This window comes from Coregonus clupeaformis, chromosome 3, assembly GCF_020615455.1.
Source record: "Coregonus clupeaformis isolate EN_2021a chromosome 3, ASM2061545v1, whole genome shotgun sequence".
Taxonomy (NCBI): Eukaryota; Metazoa; Chordata; class Actinopteri; order Salmoniformes; family Salmonidae; genus Coregonus; species Coregonus clupeaformis.
The window spans coordinates 667,630-689,790 of record NC_059194.1 but is presented as its reverse complement, the minus strand read 5'-3'; the positions used below and the strand labels follow the sequence as shown (position 1 = coordinate 689,790).

Below are 22,161 nucleotides of genomic sequence, written 5' to 3'. Positions count from 1 at the left end.
GATGTCTACTCTGTCATTTGTCAGTGTGTGTTGACTGACCTGTCTAGATGTCTACTCTGTCATTTGTCAGTGTGTGGTGACTGACCTGTCTAGATGCCTCCTCTGTCAAAAGGCAGTCGGCAGCACTATAAAAGTAATAACAACACGAACCCCAGTGAGAGAAAAAAACAACACCCCATTAGACTGGGCTCTGGATTTGTATTGGCTGAGAAGGAAATGTGGGTCAGCTTGTTGTCATTGCGTGGAGAGGGAGGGATCACACTGGACAGATGATTAACTAGGTCCCAGAGGAAGGAAAAGGAGCGGACCTGCACAGGTCCCTCTCACTGTGACGATGCGGGTCATGCAGGAGAGTCTGTGGGTCCTACCTCTGGCACTACTGGGGCTGTTAAAGCCATGGGCTGCAGGCGACTCACTCAGTCAGGTAATTCCTGCTGTAAATGGATACATATATTATATAGCCTAGTGATATTACGATTGACAAAATATAATTTACTTTGAAAATATGGGTTGGGAAAAATTAATTGCGACATAGTTTTACAGGTGGCACATTTGCTTTATCGTTTTGTGCAGTAAATTATTATTCTGTTTATTTCACAATCCAGTGCTTGTTGTTCAAATTTGATTATTTCTATCTGGGGACAAAACGAAATATTTACCTAACCTTGGAGCGTCACGCGATCCCATTACGCAAAACGCTCCTGTTATTTTACTACCAGCATTTGTAACTTGAGTATATAAATAATGATAATACTTGTGTAATATAAAAATACTTGCTTGATATATATTTTCCAGTTTCTTTGCAAATGCAACTAATTTCTATGTGAAAACTGAAATGGTCTATTTATTCCTTTTTAGTAAATGCTCTTATCCAGAGCAATTTAAAGCAGTGAGTGCATACATTTTCGAATTTGTCCCCCATGGGAATCGAACCTAAAACCCTAGCATTGCAAGCACCCTGCTCTACCAACTGAGCCACATCATCACATCACAAACCACTTGACGGTTTGGGTCAAAGCAGAGAATAAAAAAAATGACAGATAAAATTAGAGCTGACCCCATTTTGTTGACTGGTTGATTGTTTGGTCAATAGGCTGTTGGTGGACTGAGACTTGTTTTAGTCAAGCAGTTTTCATGGCACACGAGACGCCCACCTGTCTCCGTGGACTAATCCATGGTGGAGGCCACCGGGACGGAACAGTCCGTAAACCATGCGTGCCGCGAGGGTATTTGTTTTGGTAGCCAAGCAATTTGATAACATTTAGAAAATAAGTGAAATTGCATTGGTTTTCCATAAATTGCTACTGCTTTGGACCTGCCACCGTTTGTGAGAGTATTCCTTAGGCCTATAGTAAGCCTATGTGTAAGGATATTGTGTCTTGGGTATACTTTTAAATGTTGAGTCAAGAAGAAGGGGAGTGTGGCTAAGGCACGTCTCTCCAGAATGCGCTCTCTCCCGCCAATTCGTGCACATTAATTGTTTCATAATTTAATTGTTTGTTTTTTATGGTAATTTCTGTTCATTCATTCAATATATTATTATTGCAGTCGTTTCCCATTCTCATTGTCAGAGTGCCCCTCACCTGGTTGTCTAGGTCTTAGTAAGGAACTCCTTTCAATTAGGTCTTAATTGAAAGGAAAAAACTAAAACCAGCAGACACTGTGTGTGTGTGTGTGTGTGTGTGTGTGTGTGTGTGTGTGTGTGTGTGTGTTGATCCTCAGGTGTGTGACCCATCCAAAGATGGCACCATCTATAACTACAAAGCTAAGACCCTGAATGGGAGTCGTTCAGTCTCCCTCAGTGAGTACATGGGGAAGACCGTCCTCTTTGTCAACGTAGCCACTTACTGAGGACTCACCTTCCAGTACCTGGGTAAGACTGTCTGGCTTAAGACTAACAGTAGGCTAACAGTTGAATTAGCTAACAGTAGGCTAACAGTTGAATTAGCTAACAGTAGGCTAACAGTTGAGCCAGCTAACAGTAGGCTAACAGTAGAGTTTACCTTGGTATTTTGAAATACCAACGTTATGATTTTTTATATATATATATATTTTTCATACTTTTACCCCTTTTTTCTCCCCCATTTCGTGATATTCAATTGGTAGTTACAGTCTTGTCACATCACTGCAACTCCCATAGGGACTCGGGATAGGCGAAGGTCGAGAGCCATGTGCTCCGAAACACGACCCTACCAAGCCGCACTGCTTCTTGAAACACTGCTCGCTTAACCTGGAAGCACTAATGTGTTAGAGGAAACACCATCCAACTGATGACCGAAGTCAGCTTGCAGGCGCTTGGCCCGCCACAAGGAGTCGCTAGAGCGCGATGGGAGAAGGAAATCCCCGGGTCCACCTCCCCTAACCCGGACGACGCTGAGCCAATTGTGCGCCGCCTCATGGGTCTCCCGGTCACGGCCGGCTGTGACACAGCCTGGGATCGAACCTGGGGCTGTAGTGATGCCTCAAGCACTGCCTTAGACTGCTGCGCCACTCGGGAGGCCTGCACTGTATGATTTTCAATACCGCCTCACAGGGGCGTACCCCACCTCGCCGGGACTGCGCGCTACGCCAATGCTTATAAATATAAGAAATCTAAGATCTGTCAAATAAATTATTTCCAGCTATGCATTTGGTTAACTTGCTAGCTAAGTGGCTAGATGTCAAGATCAAGCTTATTGGTTACAGCAGAGATGTTCAATCCCCCCTGGATCAATATCCTTGTTGCCTAAATTGTTGTTTTTTATAGCGCCCCCTTGTGTGCACATTCGGTATACCCTGGTATGGTACAGAAACGGTATGGCGGTATGAAAATCTGGATACCATCCACACTTAGTTTATCCCCACAACCTGATTCACTGTAAATACCTCTTACAATGAGCAGGTCCATACATAGATTAACAGGCTTGACTGACTGAGGCCTAAATTCAATCAGATGAAGCGTTAACCGGCGATAGCAGACACCCCCGCATAGCAGATGTTATGGCAGTGTCGGAGGTGGAACTGCATTGGAGCCGTCAAATCGGTGAGCAGCTGCTCTCTGCGATCATTTTAAGGAAGCCACACCCACCCCACTTGCATTAGAAGTTCAGAATGAGAAAGTGTAGGCTGTATGGAAACAATGACGCTCAAATAGAAAAATCATTCAACAAAACAATGAGGATTTCTATCATCCTAAAGGAGGTGTAGATCACATCTCACATTCCAGTGTTGAACATGTAAACAAGGCCGCATGGGATTTCTGTTCATGTGACTCCGTGCAGCCAATGGCAATGTCCGCTTTAGGTGTAATGCCGGGAGCCACTTGTGGATTTGACAGCGCTAACGCAGTTCCACCTCCGACACGCCAAAACAACCGCAATGCAGATGTCGGCTAAAGTGGATCTGATTGAATGGAGCCCTTAAAGCAGTCTGCAACAAAGAGAAAGAGGCTTGTCCATATGTGACCAGATCAGGAAAAACTTTAGGATACACCCTACTCACTGTGCATCCTTTTGAAATCTTATTTTGACCTCAAGTTACCCCAAGGGTTTATGGGATTGATCTAGTTGTTGTGTTATCTTCTATTATGAAACCTTTAATCCAGCAGTGTGTGTGTGTGTGTGTGTGTGTGTGTGTGTGTGTGTGTGTGTGTGTGTGTGTGTGTGTGTGTGTGTGTGTGTGTGTGTGTGTGTGTGTGTGTGTGTGATCTAACCAGAGTTGAATGCACTACACGAGGAGATGAAGGATTATGGGTTCACCATTCTCGGGTTCCCCTCCAATCAGTTTGGAAAACAGGAGCCAGGAGAGAATCATGAGATTCTGGCCACTCTAAAGTAAGTATTGTTTTGTCTCAGAGACCCGTTAGCATGAAAAACTTAAGTCATTCAACTGACGGATTCTGATGGGGATTGTATTATTACGCTAATTAAAATATCAGCTGTGGCGCGGACATCGACCTTAGGGGGTTAAAATACACATACAAAATGGTGTAATGTATACGATGTACTTGACCAATGTTTTTATTACGTAGGGGAAATAAACCTGAAACTAATGCAAGGGTCCTGCATGCCTGAATGCAGGCAACAAGACAGCAATAAAGGCTAATCCTCTGTCAATCAACAGAGCTTCATTTAGTTTGGGAAAAACATCCCAGGAGCGATATACAAATCCCTAAGGTATAACCCTCTCTGAGGCGTATATAACATTCCTATGTTATCTGGTCCCCCTAGCCCACCCTCACCCAGACTCTATTCCTGGCCAGTTTAAACCCCAAGTACACCGGACTAGAAACCCTGGTTTCACCAGCGTCTGCCTTCAGTACATTTGGGTTGTTAACCTCTGGTAAAAGCAGAGTTTGTACGTATAAGAGGCTTAACAGTGTTGTGGTTCGTGTTCGTGTCATATAGTCTATCTATCTAGGGCAATAGCTTAGTGAGTGAGTGAGGGAGGCACTCATTATAAAAGGTCCGTTAAGTGCTCAAAAGCATGTCTAGGCCATGATTGTGTCCCAAATGGCACCCTATTCCCTAAATAGTGCACTACTTTTGACCAGAGCCTTATGGGGCCTGGTCAAAAGTAACACACTATATAGGGAATAGGGTGCCATTTGGGAAGCACACCAATGATAAGCGTATCTCTCTCCCCTTGGGTTCCAGGCATGTCCGACCAGGAAATGGTTTCGTTCCAAACTTCCTGCTATTCCAGAGGGGGGATGTGAACGGAGACACAGAACAAGGAGTCTACACCTTCCTCAAAGTAAGCAAGTGATTAGGGTTGCAAAAATCTGGACACACACCCCAAATTTCCACGTTTTACAGAAATCCTGGTTAGTAGATTTCTGGAATCATGAGGGAATAAGCAATAAATCCAAAAATCTCCAACCAGGACTTCTGGAAAACTGGAACATTTTGGGAAAGTTACCAGAAATCTGCCATCCTACAAGTGATTATTGTTGTCATCCGAGTGTACAGCGGGTCAATAACACTTTGTGGGCGACTTACGTCCCACTATAATCCTGACTGAATTCAAAATCACTGTTTAACACATTTGCAACGGGGATACACAGAGTGGGAATTATACCGTGACATTCAGGGGGAACTATTGGGTACACAGCTTTTTAATAGGCCTAACAGTAAAGGCATGTTATTTAATGGTAAAACTGTATTACCTTTTAATGTGGCATGAACACAACCAGTCATGAGGGCGGCAGGTAGCGTAGTGGGTAAGAGCGTTGTGCCAGTAACTGAAAGGTCTCTGGTTCTAATCCCCGAGCCGACTAGGTGAAAAATCTGTCGATGTGCCCTTGAGCAAGGCACTTAACCCTAATTGCTCCTGTAAGTCGCTCTGGATAAGAGCGTCTGCTAAATGACCAAAAAAAAAAAAAAAAAAATGATGTTTTCATCTGATTGTTAAACAAATCACTTCAGAAAGTAGGCTACCTGCAGCTGGGTGTGTTCGTCCACTCCAAAATAATTCCAGCATCCAAACAGTGCACTGTGCATGCACCATTTGATGAATGGAAATAGACATCTGTTAAACAGTGGAATGACATTCAGTGATTGTCTTTAGACCTACTACAGTGGATGCCAAGGCAAGCCATGCTTTATATATATATGTATTTGTAGCCCATGTATCTGATGCTGTCTGGCCAGAGAGAGTATATATATATATATGTATTTGTAGCCCATGTATCTGATGCTGTCTGGCCAGAGAGAGTATATATATATATATATGTATTTGTAGCCCATGTATCTGATGCTGTCTGGCCAGAGAGAGTATATATATATATGTATTTGTAGCCCATGTATCTGATGCTGTCTGGCCAGAGAGAGTATATATATATATATGTATTTGTAGCCCATGTATCTGATGCTGTCTGGCCAGAGAGAGTATATATATATATGTGTATTTGTAGCCCATGTATCTGATGCTGTCTGGCCAGAGAGAGTATATATATATATATATGTATTTGTAGCCCATGTATCTGATGCTGTCTGGCCAGAGAGAGTATATATATATATATGTATTTGTAGCCCATGTATCTGATGCTGTCTGGCCAGAGAGAGTATATATATATATGTGTATTTGTAGCCCATGTATCTGATGCTGTCTGGCCAGAGAGAGTATATATATATATGTGTATTTGTAGCCCATGTATCTGATGCTGTCTGGCCAGAGAGAGTATATATATATATGTGTGTATTTGTAGCCCATGTATCTGATGCTGTCTGGCCAGAGAGAGTATATATATATATATGTATTTGTAGCCCATGTATCTGATGCTGTCTGGCCAGAGAGAGTATATATATATATGTGTATTTGTAGCCCATGTATCTGATGCTGTCTGGCCAGAGAGAGTATATATATATATGTGTATTTGTAGCCCATGTATCTGATGCTGTCTGGCCAGAGAGAGTATATATATATATATGTATTTGTAGCCCATGTATCTGATGCTGTCTGGCCAGAGAGAGTATATATATATATATGTATTTGTATCCCATGTATCTGATGCTGTCTGGCCAGAGAGAGTATATATATATATATGTATTTGTAGCCCATGTATCTGATGCTGTCTGGCCAGAGAGAGTATATATATATATGTGTATTTGTAGCCCATGTATCTGATGCTGTCTGGCCAGAGAGAGTATATATATATATATATGTGTATTTGTAGCCCATGTATCTGATGCTGTCTGGCCAGAGAGAGTATATATATATATATGTGTATTTGTAGCCCATGTATCTGATGCTGTCTGGCCAGAGAGAGTATATATATGTGTGTATTTGTAGCCCATGTATCTGATGCTGTCTGGCCAGAGAGAGTATATATATATATGTGTATTTGTAGCCCATGTATCTGATGCTGTCTGGCCAGAGAGAGTATATATATATATGTGTGTATTTGTAGCCCATGTATCTGATGCTGTCTGGCCAGAGAGTATATATATATATGTGTATTTGTAGCCCATGTATCTGATGCTGTCTGGCCAGAGAGAGTATATATATATATGTGTGTATTTGTAGCCCATGTATCTGATGCTGTCTGGCCAGAGAGAGTATATATATATATATGTATTTGTAGCCCATGTATCTGATGCTGTCTGGCCAGAGAGAGTATATATATATATGTGTATTTGTAGCCCATGTATCTGATGCTGTCTGGCCAGAGAGAGTATATATATATATATGTGTATTTGTAGCCCATGTATCTGATGCTGTCTGGCCAGAGAGAGTATATATATATATGTGTATTTGTAGCCCATGTATCTGATGCTGTCTGGCCAGAGAGTATATATATATATGTGTGTATTTGTAGCCCATGTATCTGATGCTGTCTGGCCAGAGAGAGTATATATATATATATGTATTTGTAGCCCATGTATCTGATGCTGTCTGGCCAGAGAGAGTATATATATATATGTGTGTATTTGTAGCCCATGTATCTGATGCTGTCTGGCCAGAGAGAGTATATATATATATGTGTATTTGTAGCCCATGTATCTGATGCTGTCTGGCCAGAGAGAGTATATATATATATGTGTGTATTTGTAGCCCATGTATCTGATGCTGTCTGGCCAGAGAGAGTATATATATATATATGTATTTGTAGCCCATGTATCTGATGCTGTCTGGCCAGAGAGAGTATATATATATATATGTGTATTTGTAGCCCATGTATCTGATGCTGTCTGGCCAGAGAGAGTATATATATATATGTGTGTATTTGTAGCCCATGTATCTGATGCTGTCTGGCCAGAGAGAGTATATATATATATATATGTATTTGTAGCCCATGTATCTGATGCTGTCTGGCCAGAGAGAGTATATATATATATATGTGTGTATTTGTAGCCCATGTATCTGATGCTGTCTGGCCAGAGAGAGTATATATATATATGTGTATTTGTAGCCCATGTATCTGATGCTGTCTGGCCAGAGAGAGTATATATATATATGTGTGTATTTGTAGCCCATGTATCTGATGCTGTCTGGCCAGAGAGAGTATATATATATATATGTATTTGTAGCCCATGTATCTGATGCTGTCTGGCCAGAGAGAGTATATATATATATATGTGTATTTGTAGCCCATGTATCTGATGCTGTCTGGCCAGAGAGAGTATATATATATATGTGTATTTGTAGCCCATGTATCTGATGCTGTCTGGCCAGAGAGAGTATATATATATATGTGTGTATTTGTAGCCCATGTATCTGATGCTGTCTGGCCAGAGAGAGTATGACATGGGATCCTTACTGTACCTCCCGTAAAATCCCTTATGAGGACAACACAACCTGACCAACCCTAGTTCTAACCATGCCTTCTAGAACTGGACAACACAACCTGCCCAACCCTAGTTCTAACCATGCCTTCTAGAACTGGACAACACAACCTGACCAACCCTAGTTCTAACCATGCCTTCTAGAACTGGACAACACAACCTGACCAACCCTAGTTCTAACCATGCCTTCTAGAACTGGACAACACAACCTGACCAACCCTAGTTCTAACCATGCCTTCTAGAACTGGACAACACAACCTGCCCAACCCTAGTTCTAACCATGCCTTCTAGAACTGGACAACACAACCTGCCCAACCCTAGTTCTAACCATGCCTTCTAGAACTGGACAACACAACCTGCCCAACCCTAGTTCTAACCATGCCTTCTAGAACTGGACAACACAACCTGCCCAACCCTAGTTCTAACCATGCCTTCTAGAACTGGACAACACAACCTGCCCAACCCTAGTTCTAACCATGCCTTCTAGAACTGGACAACACAACCTGCCCAACCCTAGTTCTAACCATGCCTTCTAGAACTGGACAACACAACCTGCCCAACCCTAGTTCTAACCATGCCTTCTAGAACTGGACAACACAACCTGCCCAACCCTAGTTCTAACCATGCCTTCTAGAACTGGACAACACAACCTGCCCAACCCTAGTTCCAACCATGCCTTCTAGAACTGGACAACACAACCTGCCCAACCCTAGTTCTAACCATGCCTTCTAGAACTGGACAACACAACCTGCCCAACCCTAGTTCTAACCATGCCTTCTAGAACTGGACAACACAACCTGCCCAACCCTAGTTCTAACCATGCCTTCTAGAACTGGACAACACAACCTGCCCAACCCTAGTTCTAACCATGCCTTCTAGAACTGGACAACACAACCTGCCCAACCCTAGTTCTAACCATGCCTTCTAGAACTGGACAACACAACCTGCCCAACCCTAGTTCCAACCATGCCTTCTAGAACTGGACAACACAACCTGCCCAACCCTAGTTCTAACCATGCCTTCTAGAACTGGACAACACAACCTGCCCAACCCTAGTTCTAACCATGCCTTCTAGAACTGGACAACACAACCTGCCCAACCCTAGTTCTAACCATGCCTTCTAGAACTGGACAACACAACCTGCCCAACCCTAGTTCTAACCATGCCTTCTAGAACTGGACAACACAACCTGCCCAACCCTAGTTCTAACCATGCCTTCTAGAACTGGACAACACAACCTGCCCAACCCTAGTTCTAACCATGCCTTCTAGAACTGGACAACACAACCTGACCAACCCTAGTTCTAACCATGCCTTCTAGAACTGGACAACACAACCTGCCCAACCCTAGTTCTAACCATGCCTTCTAGAACTGGACAACACAACCTGCCCAACCCTAGTTCTAACCATGCCTTCTAGAACTGGACAACACAACCTGCCCAACCCTAGTTCTAACCATGCCTTCTAGAACTGGACAACACAACCTGCCCAACCCTAGTTCCAACCATGCCTTCTAGAACTGGACAACACAACCTGCCCAACCCTAGTTCTAACCATGCCTTCTAGAACTGGACAACACAACCTGCCCAACCCTAGTTCCAACCATGCCTTCTAGAACTGGACAACACAACCTGCCCAACCCTAGTTCTAACCATGCCTTCTAGAACTGTTCTAACCCTGCCTTCTAGAACTGGACAACACAACCTGCCCAACCCTAGTTCTAACCATGCCTTCTAGAACTGGACAACACAACCTGCCCAACCCTAGTTCCAACCCCGTATTCTAGAACTGGACAACACAACCTGCCCAACCCTAGTTCTAACCATGCCTTCTAGAACTGGACAACACAACCTGCCCAACCCTAGTTCTAACCATGCCTTCTAGAACTGGACAACACAACCTGCCCAACCCTAGTTCTAACCATGCCTTCTAGAACTGGACAACACAACCTGCCCAACCCTAGTTCTAACCATGCCTTCTAGAACTGGACAACACAACCTGCCCAACCCTAGTTCTAACCATGCCTTCTAGAACTGGACAACACAACCTGCCCAACCCTAGTTCTAACCATGCCTTCTAGAACTGGACAACACAACCTGCCCAACCCTAGTTCTAACCATGCCTTCTAGAACTGGACAACACAACCTGCCCAACCCTAGTTCTAACCATGCCTTCTAGAACTGGACAACACAACCTGCCCAACCCTAGTTCTAACCATGCCTTCTAGAACTGGACAACACAACCTGCCCAACCCTAGTTCTAACCATGCCTTCTAGAACTGGACAACACAACCTGACCAACCCTAGTTCTAACCATGCCTTCTAGAACTGGACAACACAACCTGCCCAACCCTAGTTCTAACCATGCCTTCTAGAACTGGACAACACAACCTGCCCAACCCTAGTTCTAACCATGCCTTCTAGAACTGGACAACACAACCTGCCCAACCCTAGTTCTAACCATGCCTTCTAGAACTGGACAACACAACCTGCCCAACCCTAGTTCCAACCATGCCTTCTAGAACTGGACAACACAACCTGCCCAACCCTAGTTCTAACCATGCCTTCTAGAACTGGACAACACAACCTGCCCAACCCTAGTTCCAACCATGCCTTCTAGAACTGGACAACACAACCTGCCCAACCCTAGTTCTAACCATGCCTTCTAGAACTGTTCTAACCCTGCCTTCTAGAACTGGACAACACAACCTGCCCAACCCTAGTTCTAACCATGCCTTCTAGAACTGGACAACACAACCTGCCCAACCCTAGTTCCAACCCCGTATTCTAGAACTGGACAACACAACCTGCCCAACCCTAGTTCTAACCATGCCTTCTAGAACTGAACAACACAACCTGCCCAACCCTAGTTCTAACCATGCCTTCTAGAACTGGACAACACAACCTGCCCAACCCTAGTTCTAACCATGCCTTCTAGAACTGGACAACACAACCTGCCCAACCCTAGTTCTAACCATGCCTTCTAGAACTGTTCTAACCCTGCCTTCTAGAACTGGACAACACAACCTGCCCAACCCTAGTTCTAACCATGCCTTCTAGAACTGGACAACACAACCTGCCCAACCCTAGTTCCAACCCCCGTATTCTAGAACTGGACAACACAACCTGCCCAACCCTAGTTCCTAACCATGCCTTCTAGAACTGAACAACACAACCTGCCCAACCCTAGTTCTAACCATGCCTTCTAGAACTGGACAACACAACCTGCCCAACCCTAGTTCTAACCATGCCTTCTAGAACTGGACAACACAACCTGCCCAACCCTAGTTCTAACCATGCCTTCTAGAACTGGACAACACAACCTGCCCAACCCTAGTTCTAACCATGCCTTCTAGAACTGGACAACACAACCTGCCCAACCCTAGTTCTAACCATGCCTTCTAGAACTGGACAACACAACCTGCCCAACCCTAGTTCTAACCATGCCTTCTAGAACTGGACAACACAACCTGCCCAACCCTAGTTCTAACCATGCCTTCTAGAACTGGACAACACAACCTGCCCAACCCTAGTTCTAACCATGCCTTCTAGAACTGGACAACACAACCTGACCAACCCTAGTTCTAACCATGCCTTCTAGAACTGGACAACACAACCTGCCCAACCCTAGTTCTAACCATGCCTTCTAGAACTGGACAACACAACCTGCCCAACCCTAGTTCTAACCATGCCTTCTAGAACTGGACAACACAACCTGCCCAACCCTAGTTCTAACCATGCCTTCTAGAACTGGACAACACAACCTGCCCAACCCTAGTTCTAACCATGCCTTCTAGAACTGGACAACACAACCTGCCCAACCCTAGTTCTAACCATGCCTTCTAGAACTGGACAACACAACCTGCCCAACCCTAGTTCTAACCATGCCTTCTAGAACTGGACAACACAACCTGCCCAACCCTAGTTCCAACCATGCCTTCTAGAACTGGACAACACAACCTGCCCAACCCTAGTTCTAACCATGCCTTCTAGAACTGGACAACACAACCTGCCCAACCCTAGTTCCAACCATGCCTTCTAGAACTGGACAACACAACCTGCCCAACCCTAGTTCTAACCATGCCTTCTAGAACTGGACAACACAACCTGCCCAACCCCTAGTTCTAACCATGCCTTCTAGAACTGGACAACACAACCTGACCAACCCTAGTTCCAACCATGCCTTCTAGAACTGGACAACACAACCTGCCCAACCCTAGTTCTAACCATGCCTTCTAGAACTGGACAACACAACCTGCCCAACCCTAGTTCTAACCCCGTATTCTAGAACTGGACAACACAACCTGCCCAACCCTAGTTCTAACCCCGTCTTCTAGAACTGGACAACACAACCTGCCCAACCCTAGTTCTAACCCCGTCTTCTAGAACTGGACAACACAACCTGCCCAACCCTAGTTCTAACCCCGTCTTCTAGAACTGGACAACACAACCTGCCCAACCCTAGTTCTAACCCCGTCTTCTAGAACTGGACAACACAACCTGCCCAACCCTAGTTCTAACCATGCCTTCTAGAACTGTTCTAACCCTGTCTTCTAGAACTGGACAACACAACCTGACCAACCCTAGTTCTAACCATGCCTTCTAGAACTGGACAACACAACCTGCCCAACCCTAGTTCTAACCCCGTATTCTAGAACTGGACAACACAACCTGCCCAACCCTAGTTCTAACCCCGTCTTCTAGAACTGGACAACACAACCTGCCCAACCCTAGTTCTAACCCCGTCTTCTAGAACTGGACAACACAACCTGCCCAACCCTAGTTCTAACCCCGTATTCTAGAACTGGACAACACAACCTGCCCAACCCTAGTTCTAACCCCGTCTTCTAGAACTGGACAACACAACCTGACCAACCCTAGTTCTAACCATGCCTTCTAGAACTGTTCTAACCCTGTCTTCTAGAACTGGACAACACAACCTGCCCAACCCTAGTTCTAACCCCGTATTCTAGAACTGGACAACACAACCTGACCAACCCTAGTTCTAACCCCGTATTCTAGAACTGGACAACACAACCTGCCCAACCCTAGTTCTAACCCCGTCTTCTAGAACTGGACAACACAACCTGCCCAACCCTAGTTCTAACCATGCCTTCTAGAACTGTTCTAACCCTGTCTTCTAGAACTGGACAACACAACCTGACCAACCCTAGTTCTAACCATGCCTTCTAGAACTGGACAACACAACCTGCCCAACCCTAGTTCTAACCCCGTATTCTAGAACTGGACAACACAACCTGCCCAACCCTAGTTCTAACCCCGTCTTCTAGAACTGGACAACACAACCTGCCCAACCCTAGTTCTAACCCCGTCTTCTAGAACTGGACAACACAACCTGCCCAACCCTAGTTCTAACCCCGTATTCTAGAACTGGACAACACAACCTGCCCAACCCTAGTTCTAACCCCGTCTTCTAGAACTGGACAACACAACCTGACCAACCCTAGTTCTAACCATGCCTTCTAGAACTGTTCTAACCCTGTCTTCTAGAACTGGACAACACAACCTGACCAACCCTAGTTCTAACCCCGTATTCTAGAACTGGACAACACAACCTGACCAACCCTAGTTCTAACCCCGTATTCTAGAACTGGACAACACAACCTGCCCAACCCTAGTTCTAACCCCGTCTTCTAGAACTGGACAACACAACCTGCCCAACCCTAGTTCTAACCATGCCTTCTAGAACTGGACAACACAACCTGCCCAACCCTAGTTCTAACCCCGTATTCTAGAACTGGACAACACAACCTGCCCAACCCTAGTTCTAACCATGCCTTCTAGAACTGGACAACACAACCTGACCAACCCTAGTTCTAACCCTGTCTTCTAGAACTGGACAACACAACCTGCCCAACCCTAGTTCTAACCATGCCTTCTAGAACTGGACAACACAACCTGACCAACCCTAGTTCTAACCCTGTCTTCTAGAACTGGACAACACAACCTGCCCAACCCTAGTTCTAACCATGCCTTCTAGAACTGTTCTAACCATGCCTTCTAGAACTGGACAACACAACCTGACCAACCCTAGTTCTAACCCCGTCTTCTAGAACTGGACAACACAACCTGCCCAACCCTAGTTCTAACCCCGTATTCTAGAACTGGACAACACAACCTGCCCAACCCTAGTTCTAACCCCGTCTTCTAGAACTGGACAACACAACCTGACCAACCCTAGTTCTAACCATGCCTTCTAGAACTGTTCTAACCCTGTCTTCTAGAACTGGACAACACAACCTGACCAACCCTAGTTCTAACCCCGTATTCTAGAACTGGACAACACAACCTGCCCAACCCTAGTTCTAACCATGCCTTCTAGAACTGGACAACACAACCTGACCAACCCTAGTTCTAACCATGCCTTCTAGAACTGGACAACACAACCTGCCCAACCCTAGTTCTAACCCCGTATTCTAGAACTGGACAACACAACCTGCCCAACCCTAGTTCTAACCCCGTATTCTAGAACTGGACAACACAACCTGCCCAACCCTAGTTCTAACCCCGTATTCTAGAACTGGACAACACAACCTGCCCAACCCTAGTTCTAACCCCGTATTCTAGAACTGGACAACACAACCTGCCCAACCCTAGTTCTAACCATGCCTTCTAGAACTGGACAACACAACCTGCCCAACCCTAGTTCTAACCCCCGTATTCTAGAACTGGACAACACAACCTGCCCAACCCTAGTTCTAACCCCCGTATTCTAGAACTGGACAACACAACCTGCCCAACCCTAGTTCTAACCCCGTATTCTAGAACTGGACAACACAACCTGCCCAACCCTAGTTCTAACCCCGTATTCTAGAACTGGACAACACAACCTGCCCAACCCTAGTTCTAACCATGCCTTCTAGAACTGGACAACACAACCTGCCCAACCCTAGTTCTAACCCCGTATTCTAGAACTGGACAACACAACCTGCCCAACCCTAGTTCTAACCATGCCTTCTAGAACTGGACAACACAACCTGCCCAACCCTAGTTCTAACCATGCCTTCTAGAACTGGACAACACAACCTGCCCAACCCTAGTTCTAACCCCGTATTCTAGAACTGTTCTAACCCTGTCTTCTAGAACTGGACAACACAACCTGCCCAACCCTAGTTCTAACCCCGTCTTCTAGAACTGGACAACACAACCTGCCCAACCCTAGTTCTAACCCCGTATTCTAGAACTGGACAACACAACCTGCCCAACCCTAGTTCTAACCCCGTATTCTAGAACTGGACAACACAACCTGCCCAACCCTAGTTCTAACCATGCCTTCTAGAACTGGACAACACAACCTGCCCAACCCTAGTTCTAACCCCGTATTCTAGAACTGGACAACACAACCTGCCCAACCCTAGTTCTAACCCCGTATTCTAGAACTGGACAACACAACCTGCCCAACCCTAGTTCTAACCCTGTATTCTAGAACTGTTCTAACCCTGTCTTCTAGAACTGTTCTAACCCTATAACCCTGTCTTCTAGAACTGTTCTAACCCTGTCTTCTAGAACTGTTCTAACCCTATCTTCTAGAACTGTTCTAACCCCGTCTTCTAGAACTGTTCTAACCCCGTCTTCTAGAACTGTTCTAACCCTATAACCCTGTCTTCTAGAACTGTTCTAACCCTATAACCCTGCCTTCTAGAACTGTTCTAACCCTATAACCCTGTCTTCTAGAACTGTTCTAACCCTATAACCCTGCCTTCTAGAACTGCTCTAACCCTATAACCCTGCCTTCTAGAACTGTTCTAACCATGTCTTCTAGAACTGTTCTAACCCTATAACCCTGTCTTCTAGAACTGTTCTAACCCTGCCTTCTAGAACTGTTCTAACCCTATAACCCTGTCTTCTAGAACTGTTCTAACCATGTCTTCTAGAACTGTTCTAACCATGTCTTCTAGAACTGTTCTAACCCTATAACCCTGTCTTCTAGAACTGTTCTAACCCTGTCTTCTAGAACTGTTCTAACCCTATAACCCTGTCTTCTAGAACTGTTCTAACCCTATAACCCTGCCTTCTAGAACTGTTCTAACCCTATAACCCTGTCTTCTAGAACTGTTCTAACCCTATAACCCTGCCTTCTAGAACTGTTCTAACCCTATAACCCTGCCTTCTAGAACTGCTCTAACCCTATAACCCTGCCTTCTAGAACTGTTCTAACCATGTCTTCTAGAACTGTTCTAACCCTATAACCCTGTCTTCTAGAACTGTTCTAACCCTGCCTTCTAGAACTGTTCTAACCCTATAACCCTGTCTTCTAGAACTGTTCTAACCATGTCTTCTAGAACTGTTCTAACCATGTCTTCTAGAACTGTTCTAACCCTATAACCCTGTCTTCTAGAACTGTTCTAACCCTATAACCCTGCCTTCTAGAACTGTTCTAACCCTATAACCCTGCCTTCTAGAACTGTTCTAACCCTATAACCCTGCCTTCTAGAACTGTTCTAACCCTATAACCCTGTCTTCTAGAACTGTTCTAACCCTGTATTCTAGAACTGTTCTAACCCTATAATCCTGTCTTCTAGAACTGTTCTAACCCTATAACCCTGCCTTCTAGAACTGTTCTAATCCTGTCTTCTAGAACTGTTCTAACCCTATAACCCTGTCTTCTAGAACTGCTCTAACCCTATAACCCTGCCTTCCAGAACTGTTCTAACCCTATAACACTGTCTTCTAGAACTGTTCTAACCCTATAACCCTGCCTTCTAGAACTGTTCTAACCCTGTCTTCTAGAACTGTTCTAACCCTATAACCCTGTCTTCTAGAACTGTTCTAACCCTATAACCCTGCCTTCTAGAACTGTTCTAACCCTATAACCCTGTCTTCTAGAACTGTTCTAACCCTATAACCCTGCCTTCCAGAACTGTTCTAACCCTATAATCCTGTCTTCTAGAACTGTTCTAACCCTATAACCCTGCCTTCCAGAACAGTTCTAACCCTATAATCCTGCCTTCTAGAACTGTTCTAACCCTGTATTCTAGAACTGTTCTAACCCTATAACCCTGCCTTCTAGAACTGTTCTAACCCTGTATTCTAGAACTGTTCTAACCCTATAACCCTGCCTTCTAGAACTGTTCTAACCCTGCCTTCCAGAACTGTTCTAACCCTATAACCCTGCCTTCTAGAACTCCTGCCCACCAGTAGGGGACAGCTTTGGGAACCCCACCAACAGGCTGTTCTGGGAGCCCCTGAAGATGAACGACATCAAGTGGAACTTTGAGAAGTTCCTGGTCGGACCAGACGGAAAGCCTGTGATGAGGTGGTTCCCCCGGGTCACAGTGTCCGAGGTTCGGATGGACATCATCAAATACTTCAGTCAACTCTTCTCCCAGTCCACCCAGCAGAACATCGACTAAGGCGTCCCAAATGACACCCTATTCCCTATGTAGTGCGTTACTGGAAATTCTCCAATTGACCAGGGCCTAAAAGGTTCTGGTCAAAGGTTATGCATTATATAGGAATAGGGTGTCATTTGGGACAGCCTGTGTTGTCATCAGGGCTGGGGTCAATTCCATTTCAGTTGAGTAAATTCCTGAATTGAAATGGAATTCATCCCAACCCTGATAGGCTGAATTTGAACATTCTACAGATGTATTAGATTGACCCTTTAGATACATGAAAACACAGTGGAACGGTTTCCAGGATTCAGATTAAGCTTCTTTCTGGACTAAAAAGCACTTCCAATGGAAATTCTCAGATGAGCATGCTTTAATTTTATTTCAGGAGTAGGCTTAATCTGTATCAGGGAAACCAACACTTTTTCCATTCTTAAAAAAAAAAAAATAATGTCCCCTTGTAAAAAAAACTCAATACAAACCATGTGTAGAGTAGAACTTCTCGAAACCAGCTGAAAGAAGAAATGTAAATCAGTTGAAATGAACGGTTGTCTGTGGTGGTACAGGGTAAGGGGTTGCTGGTCATAAGGAGGTGGCATGTCGTATGAAGGCGAGGCTTGAAAACAGTGATTCTGTGGTGCCAAGCCTGAGTCTAGGGTCCAGGCCAGTCCTTCAGTGCATTCAGGCTGGGCCTGGTAACCCTGGGAGCCCTGCTACCTCCTGGTCCTACTACCCAGATCAGACGCCTGTTACCCAACTGCTGCTGCCCGACTCATTCATGTCAATAAATCACGTCAATGCAACATGGGGCGTGGTGCCAACTTCTTCCTGTAAACGATGATGCACTGTGGTATGTGTGGCCACTCAAATGCTTTCACAAAATGTCTAGGTCAACTTAAGGGCAACAATGGGTTGTTAAGAGAATCTGTTCTTTTGAGTTGAAACAAAGACAAAAACTTAAAATGAAAATGAACACCAGAGTAAGATATACAAAGACATTTAAGGATATGTTTATTAAGCCAGTCAAATACAAAAAGTCTCATCACATCAGTAATGTGCTTTTGCCTCCTGCAAAACTCCAGAACTACAAACCAGAAAAAGACAACTGCCAGAGGAAAACAAAGCATTCCTTTCAAAGTGCAATTCAACCTTTAAACATCTCCATTAAACTATTGGACCATTCTGGAATCTGTCTTAAAAAAAAGAAAAAAAGAAAGGCTGTTCCAACTATTTACTGTGAATAAACACCCATCTTTACCAGCAGTCTGAATGAAACAAGCACAATAAGGATTATAATACTATACATATTCAACCCTATACAGCTTTGTGTTATTGGTTTGATTTAGAGGAGATACATAACACATTAGTTCACCACCAAATCAATCACACATCAGTAGGATTGGAGCTCTAGGATAGTGACCCAATTCCAAATCAACCCCTCACCCCCTAAACTCCAGACACTAGTGGAGATAAAGCATTGGCAAGGTATAAGCAATATGGTAATAATAAAACCACCTTGTCGTAAAATGAGTTGCCGCCATTTTGCCAACACCTATCCAATCCTCTCAGATCAACAGAGGTACCTGGGGTAAGGGAAGGTACAGGGCTGGGTTTGTAATTCAAGCCGGCTCTACTTCCAGTCTCGGGGGGTTCACAGGACTGTCGGATCGACACCGTAGATAAATAGGCGTTAGTATGGAGTCGCTGGTCTTAGAGGTGGATCGAGACAGAAGCCAGCGGAGTCAGGAATGTGACCCAAACGGCACCCCATTCACTATATTGCCGGGAGCGTCGGCCAAGAGTAGTGCACTATATAGGGAATAGTGTGTCATTTGGGAAGCAGTCCCTTGTCTGGCTGAGGTGGTTTATCACTGTGCTGAGGTATTGCCGACTATGACACGGAGCCTTAGGGTTAGCCGAGTCTCCGTTTTAAATAGCTTCATTTCCTCGCCTCTGACTGATTCAAAAAGGACATGACGGACAGGTTAAAGCAATATGATGGAGACCAATCATACCCTGTTAACTCGATATAAAATGCACATACAGCTCCTACGGTATACTGACCATACTCTGCTAGCAGAGCGCTCAGGTAGGCTAACGTTTACAGCAACCAGAACATGAATACACCCTACAGTAGTACTATCAACGGTCAGCAGTAGGGAAGGAAAGGAAACCATTCCAAGACCATTGGGACAAAGCCTGGGTACACTACGACCTACGACCCAATCCTCCAGACATGACTGGACACCTTTGGGGGTAAATATGTTGAGGACGTGTATCCATATTGGAATCGATGATCAAATATTTAACCCAATGAAATCAAAAAAGGTGCTGCATTGAAATGACATTGGTCATTTTTGGCCAATCAGGTGCTCTTGTGAGGGTGTATGTGTTTACGAACACACGATGTCAATAGCTACAATATATTGGGAATACACCAACAGAAACAACAGCATTACTAAAAAGACAAGTGATTTACATTTAGTCAATGCAACCATCAAAACAGTAGATTATAAATAAATTATCAATAATCACCACAACCATGTTTTTTGGCATGATATACCAGCTAAATTCACTTCCCAAGTTTTATGTATTATAACAATCACCTTTTGAACAGTTACACTTTATTGTACAGTTCTAGAACACCAAATGGTACAAAAAAAGAAAAAGAAAACATCCACGGTTCCGATTCTATGATTCCAATTCCAAGGCAATTTACCTATATAATTATATATCGTTGGAATGAATACAAGTAGTATTGGTTGTTATTGACATGGGGTGAATAGGACCCCTTAACCCTACTAGTAACAAAACAGCTTTTGTAAAATAGCTGATAATCGCATAGGTATATTACATTTTCATAATTTCAACCTATTAAACAAATGACTTCAGTTCCTGCATAGAATCATATGAAGCAGATATTGAATCTCAAAAAAATATTATGAGGTTAAAAAAAAGAAACAAATCTAAATAATAATATTCATGTAATATATTTCTGAATAGCGAAAACTGTTTCACAAGTGTGCTTATAAAAAGGCAAGTATAAACAACATTACAACAGGATATCTACAGTTCTGTAGGAAAATGATAGTTCAAATCACACCTGGTCAACTGAAAACTGATTCATGCTTCTACCACCCAGCTGGTCCCATGGTGAGGGAACGAGAGGTGGAGAGGCCCTTAGTGCTTTCCAGGGTCAATATTCTGTCGTTCTCTTTTTCCAAACCCAGTTGCTGTGGACTGATCTATAGACCGAATAGAGGAAAAGGTTTAACCTCTCATTGATCACACAAAAATCAGCCAATCAAAGAACAACAGAAAAAGCGAGAGAGACAGAATGGGAAAGTGAAAGAGACCGTTTGTGAATGGATGAGAGAGAGAAAGAAAGCGAGAGATTTGCTAAAAAAAAAAAGCATGTTTCCCTGGTAGGGTTGCAAAATTACAGTAACCTTCCCAACCAGATATCCTGATTGGAGGATTCAGGATTTCCTGCTTATGCATCCTGATTCCAGGTGCTCTCCAAACCAGGTGCGAAGGAAAATGTTTTTTTTTGATAGATTCACTCCTGTTAATAAAAGTATAACCTTTATTATGATGATAGTATTCCCATACTAATTATATTGTATAAACCAGAATGAAGGGTTTGAAATTATGAAGTGTCTGGTTTAATGTGTTGATTTCCCTTACTTTAATAGAAGTATATAACCTTTTAATAGAAGCTATAATCTAATGCTTCCTTTAAAATGTAACGCTAATTATCACTGAAGTGATAAGACGAGGGAATGTGAAGGAAAATATTATGTTTGTGCTTTTCTAATAACCAATTCGACTGGGTTCATGCAAGTGACTGATTGATTGTGCCTGGGAGGAATCCCCACTATCAGTATCTGCAATTTGGCAGTACGCCCAGAACATTGTTTTGAGAACGAAAAGGGGTATCTCAGTTTCAAAGTTTCAGCTTGGAGAGAAGAAGCCTTGTGAGTTATTTGTCGGTCACATGCATGAACCAAACGTTAAATGATGAATTAATTATGAATAAGCTAAATCATGCAAATATTACTTGTCTGTGTAAGCAGTATATAAGGGAACTAATGGGACTGCCCCGGTACAGCTCACTTCAGACCGGTACTTTATGCATCCAAGTTTGAATGTGACCTCTCCAGCTTGCTGATAATAAAGAATGATTCATTTAAAATTGACTTCAGGTGTCTCTAGGTGGCAAATTTCCACGACACAGGTTTTCTGGAAAACCTGGGAATTTTGGAATGTTACAAGAATTTTGCAACCCTTTTCCATAGCCATAAATTGTGTCCGCATACCCATGTTCTCTGGAGGTGGTCTGGATCCGTCCCCTGCTCCTGCTACGGGCCCCCTGGAGCCTCTGGGATGGGGGAACGGCGACTGCCACGGGAATCCCTGATGGACCAAAGCAGAACAGAACAGAGAGCACAAATGTCAGTCAATCACATTTTTATTCATAGTCCTTTTTACATAATTTGTCAAAGTGCTTTACGGTAACCCGGCCTAAGCTTCCAAAGAGCAAGTA

The 22,161-nt window shown here is 44.0% G+C and overlaps 1 protein-coding gene across 1 annotated transcript; it reads left to right on the top strand.

Moving 5' to 3' along the window:
* The first annotated feature begins 295 nt into the window (after positions 1–295).
* LOC121538579 (glutathione peroxidase 3-like) lies at positions 296–18,418 on the top strand. Its single transcript, XM_041846723.2, has 5 exons — positions 296–424; positions 1,723–1,873; positions 3,695–3,812; positions 4,635–4,734; positions 17,406–18,418. The coding sequence occupies exons 1-5, from the start codon at positions 335–337 to the stop codon at positions 17,634–17,636; spliced, it is 690 nt and encodes a 229-aa protein (XP_041702657.1). The 5' UTR covers positions 296–334; the 3' UTR covers positions 17,637–18,418.
* The last annotated feature ends 3,743 nt before the right edge of the window (positions 18,419–22,161 follow it).